General features: G+C 43.5%; 1 protein-coding gene across 1 annotated transcript in view; it reads left to right on the top strand.

Annotated features, from left to right (window-relative positions):
* FNDC1 (fibronectin type III domain containing 1) overlaps positions 1 to 5,564 on the top strand; it is a 49,053-nt gene that overhangs the window by 15,590 nt on the left and 27,899 nt on the right. Inside the window, exons 8-10 of the mRNA XM_015560019.1 lie at positions 396 to 503; positions 3,688 to 3,876; positions 5,258 to 5,558. Of these exons, the coding sequence (XP_015415505.1) occupies positions 396 to 503; positions 3,688 to 3,876; positions 5,258 to 5,558 (598 nt within the window). The remainder of the gene's footprint in view (positions 1 to 395; positions 504 to 3,687; positions 3,877 to 5,257; positions 5,559 to 5,564) is intronic.

The raw sequence follows: 5,564 nt of genomic DNA on the forward strand, positions 1-5,564 counted from the left end.
TTTCCTGAGGCTGAGGTTGTATTTGAGTCTGGGGCCAGAGGAACTAGGGATCATTTTGTTCTGGATCCAAAGTTATAATTATGTCTTTTTAAACGGTGTCTTTGTTTTATAAAAGCCTTGATTTTAATCTTCTTGGAATATTTTAATATTGAGCAATGAGAGAAATTCCGAATTCTGGAAGGCATTTTGCTAGCTCTGTCTACGCTCACTCTCTGGTTGGTGGAACTGATAGAAATCACCGTGTTACATGAGAGCGAATGTAGAATCTTCTCTCATTACGATAAAAGTTACCAGGTGGCTCTGCAATAAACAGCACATGAGGACCGCGTGCCGTTTACTTTAGAAGATGCACAAGTGTGTTTTCAAACCTTGGACCCTTGACCTTCCTTTTGCAGCTCCTACGACGGCTCCGGAGAACTTAAAAGTCTGGCCAGTCAATGGCAAAACCACAGCTGTCACTGTAGCTTGGGACGCGCTGCCTGAGACTGAGGGCAGAGTGAAAGGTAGGAACCTGGCGACGGAGGGCACGAGGTGCACATGGGAGTGAAATCCCCGGGACACTGTACTGACTCCGAGAAGCCCGCTTCTCATCACAGGCCTGCTGGCTGCACTGGGAATAGGGGAGCAACACGCGTCTATGCGGTGCTAACCGGACGAGGAGACTTCACGCAGGGGTTTTTCATTGTCGCTGGGATCCAGGGAGTCATGAAGGTGACTTCCACCTTCTGTATGCGCAAGGGGCTGGGTGTTGCTCTCAGGAGGGGGTTTTCTGTGTTTGATTGTAGGGGAGTGACAGCCTAACCTTCACCCACACAAATGACCCTGGTTTTTCATGTTTCGGGTCTTTTCATTGTGCCAGTAAAATCCCGGAAAGTGGGAGTGAGCAGGAACCCCATGGGACCATGAGGGCCTTGAATGGGACCAAAAATCTTTTTAATGGGATTGAGAACTCAAGTATTAAAATCAAATGGAAATTTTTCCCCCTATTTGTCAGCTTTTAAAATTAATTACTTTGGGGGAGTTGAGGAAAATATGTCCTTAAAATAATAATACTGTAGATTTAAAAATAGGGTAAAATATTAACAAATAGTTAAATTTAAAGTGTCTGTTGAGAATACTAAATAGAAGCACAAATCTTTTCTTTTCAATGTAAAAACATCCAAGAACCTTCCAGAAGTCTGTAGGAGATACTGTGAAGGGGCATACTGAACTTTTCCCTTGACATCACTTATACAAGTATACCCTAAGGGCACTTTTTATTGTTACACAATCTTGGAAGACAAATTTAAGTCTTCAGAAACTATGAAACTTCGTATCTAAAAACTATGAAAAGTTTGTGTAAGCTTAAACAAATCCAGCAAATTACCACCAATCTTCCTTGAGAATCTCTTAACTCAAATAAATAACTTGTTCTCTTTTGTCTACAACTAAGGACCTTTTCATGGGACAATAGAAGAAAGGTAGACATGAGATAGTCTTTTCTAAACTTAAGGTTTTCCCACTTTCTAGTTTTTTTTAAGAAGAAAATATTGTACCATTCTTACTCATTTTTTCTCTAGTGGAATAAATTAGAAACAAATGAAGAGAAGAAATATTTAGTTGGCCCTTTTAAATAATTCTTTTTATAAAAGTTTGAACATTGGCTCCTTCTGGCCTAAGTATTGTTGTAATGCTGGGAAGTGAATAAGGACAGTTTTTGGCAGACTACTCTTTTTAGTTATAAAAACATCAATCATTGCTCTTTTCGTGACATTATTACCATGCTACTTTTATTTTCTTTCCCTCTTCCACGTCTTGGTTTATACTTCTCTCTCTGGTGAAAGAAGCTCCCTGGTAGTCAATTCAATATTACCAGAAATAATAATAGCTACTGAGTTATATCCAAAAGAACTCACAGATTTTCATAAAGGTGTGGTAGTGGGATTGAAAATTCAAAATTATAGCAGGACATTTTTTATGTATGAGAAATATAAAACACAATAGAATATAATTTGACATGGTTAACTTTTTTCCAAATGAAGTGAATCCATAAAAATATCTGAATTAAAAAGGAAACATATGTAATACTCTTAGTAATACTTTAAGCAATAAAACAAAATTTAAAAAATAATAAAAAATAAATAAAATCAATAAAAACAAAAATATCTGAATTACCAAATTTCATAGACAGGCATTCTTTTAATTTTAACTTTTAACCACCACAAATGACCAGTTTATTCATTTTCAACAAGAACACTTCTTTTTGTCCTACAAATGCTTTAAAAAATACTTTTTAAAGATTAGATCCTAGGTAAAAGAAAAGCTCTTACATGCCTCCACAGGAAGTATGACAATTGCTTGGTTTTTCTGTAATTCAGTTTTTTGTTAGCTCCCAGCCATATTAATTTGATAAGTTTTGTGAATCTTGAGTTCACTGGGAGGAAATAGGTATGGCAGTTTTTAGTTGAGGGTGAAAATTGTGCTTTAAAACATGGTTTCCTTATGGGACAGCATTTCCATATAAGCATAGAGATATATGAGATCCTTGGACTGAATTTGCTATGATGTCCAATAAAGGGCATTAAGTGCTTATAGATGTAGCCAACTGAAGATAGAAACATTAGATAATGCATAAATCTGTTACTTAGCACCCTTTCCTTACAGTTTTAAATACTGTGAACTGTTCTTATCTGCATATATTCAGAGTTTTTATAATCCATACAAAGGTAAAATTATATTCCAAATATGAAATTTAATTGGCTTAAACTAAACCAGAATTGCCCAGATGAATTCACTGGAACCCTTGGCGATGTCAGTAGCTATTCAGAATCAGTTCCTAGGAGCTGTCATTTCTTTTCCCACAGCTTCTTCCACTCAGGAGATAATTCTGTCATAATAAATTAGCATAGAACTACGATGCATAGAAAACCCAAACACGGCATAAATGTCTTTTGTAAACTGTATGAAGACTGGCCTCTTGGGTTCCCTATGCTGAATGTCCTGAGAATGGGCAACGCCAGCTTATTAATTGGTAGTCCGTCCCGCAGCCGGCGAACAGTACCCCCTTGCCCGCGCCTTTATGCTCTGACTTGTCCTGCTGTGTTTGTCGGTCCATTCACCTAGTGACACGCTCCAGTCCATCCTGCCCCTACAGCCCATTCACCTAGTGACACGCTCCAGTCCATCCTGCCCTACAGTCCATTCACCTAGTGATGTGCTCCAGTCCATCCCGCCCCTATAGTCCATTCACCTAGTGACGCGCTCCAGTCCATCCCGCCCCTACAGTCCATTCACCTAGTGATGCGCTCTCTAGTCCATCCCGCCCCTACAGTCCATTCACCTAGTGATGCGCTCTCTAGTCCATCCCGCCCCTACAGTCCATTCACCTAGTGATGCGCTCTCTAGTCCATCCCGCGGCCCACCTGCCGTCCAGCTCTGCTGACAACGACTCGCTGGACGCAGAGGGAGAGCCGGCCACAGGCTCCCTGGACCCCAAAGAGGCCTCCTCTGAGCGCCTGCACCCCCGCGCTCTCTAGTCCATCCCGCCCCTACAGTCCATTCACCTAGTGATGCGCTCTCTAGTCCATCCCGCCCCTACAGTCCATTCACCTAGTGACGCGCTGCAGTCCATTCTGCCCCTACAGTCCGTCTTCGGGACACAGCACTGTTTTCACTGTCCTCCTTCCAACCGTCTGCCAATCATTTCAGAGTACATTCTCTCCTACGCCCCCGCGCTCAAGCCCTTCGGAGCAAAGTCCCTCAGCTTCCCCGGAGAGACCACTTCTGCCCTCGTGGACGGCCTGCAGCCTGGGGAGCGCTATCTGTTCAAAATCCGGGCGGCCAACAGGAGAGGATCGGGGCCTCACTCCAAAGCCTTCATCGTCGCTATGCCAACAAGTAAGCATTGCGTGTCTCTTCCCTCTCCTTCTGCTTCATGCATTGCATTCCTTAGGAATCATGGCTCTTGCCTGGGTTTTCATGATTTTTTTTTTTAGGCTAAGTTTGCACTGTGATTTATAGAACGTTTGATAGTCCCTTTAGAAAGTAGTCATCCCAAAAACTAAAATGTTATTGATTGCTAATAACATCAATCACTATTACGATATTACACAAACATGAAAGTATGAGTTCTGTGATTAATCTTATATCACTGTGTAACTGGGGGTTATGATGACAGGGATCCTCGTTAGCCGCTTCTCCGGGAGTTACAACAACCATGTGGCCTTGTTAGCTGTCAGCTCTCTTCAATTTCCAAATAGCATTTGAAATGCGTAGTTTGTATTGCATTACTTGGGAGTGCAGCTTGACTCAGAAGAACTTCAGTACCTTGTTTTTCTGATCCGGATCAGAACCAAGCAAGTTAATGAAACCCAGAAATGGAGCGGACTGGTTCTGGATGGTGACTCCTGTCTGCCTCCCCCATTCACACCATATCGGTGGCTCTCTCCTCCATGATGTACTGTGAGGATCCCCAGGGCACCCCGAAGTCACAGTCTGTCTTGGAAGGAAATGAAATAGATGTTTGCTCCCGGCTGGGCTCCCCTTTGCTATACAGATCCCCAGCCCCGACAGCACCCCTTTCCTCCTTCAGTTCTGCTTGCAAGAAAGGGGAAAGCATAGGGCGCACTTAATGCATTGCCTACCTCGGGAGTCTTTATTTTTGGCTCTATTTTGGAATTACAAATGTATTTATTACTAAAGAGATTTTAATAGAGGAGGAGAAAGCAAGTAAGGACATGTTAGGGGGGACAGGCACTCTTGGTAATGCTCCAAAATTACAAATCTGTTGCTTGCCTGTCACTTCCCAGGCATGCAACACATCCCCACGCCTCTGTGTGTAGAGGTCATTTAACGTTTCACACCCGGTTCCTATAAATTTCTCGCCTACATTGACAAGAAGGGCTATGGCGCATTTGTAGCATACGGAGAATTCGTTTTATTACAAAAGTCCTATGTAAGATCTTGCTTTTGCAAAACCAATGGATGACGTCAAAGTACTCATTTGAGAATCCCTTCAAATACTAAGCTGTGACTAACCTAATTGCATTCACAGAAATTCTCACCCATATTGTTTAGAGCTGTATCTATGGCTTAAAGCAAAAGAGGACTTTCAACGCGATGGCTATAATTGAGAAAAGTGTCGAACGTTCTGAAGAATGAGAACTTGTCAGTTATAATTTCCTCTGAGACGCCTCCACTGCCACCTTTAACACTCGCTTTGTGCTGCAAAGCTTTTGAATTTCGTCTCTGATGGCAAATTCTATCCCATCTATTCCAGGCAGGACCAGTGAGCCCGATGCCCAGCAGAAAGCAGGCGCGACGGAGACCTGGAAGCAAGAAACCTCGCAGCCGCCCTCGCCTCCCAGGGCCGCAGCTCCCTCGAAGCACGCCCACCTGCCCGTTTCTCCCCAAGGCAGACATGCCAAGCACCCTCCTGACTTGAAGAACAAAATACCGGCCAACGGTGGGGTGCCCAGGAAACCCCAGGCGGCAGAGCTCACGGATGCGGAGGAACTGGACCCCCAAGGAGACCCCCCGACGTCGCCCTCCGAGACCCAGGACCAGCAGCGCCAGCCCAGGCCGCC

Source organism: Myotis davidii, unplaced genomic scaffold (genome assembly GCF_000327345.1).
Source record: "Myotis davidii unplaced genomic scaffold, ASM32734v1 scaffold1494, whole genome shotgun sequence".
NCBI lineage: Eukaryota > Metazoa > Chordata > Mammalia > Chiroptera > Vespertilionidae > Myotis > Myotis davidii.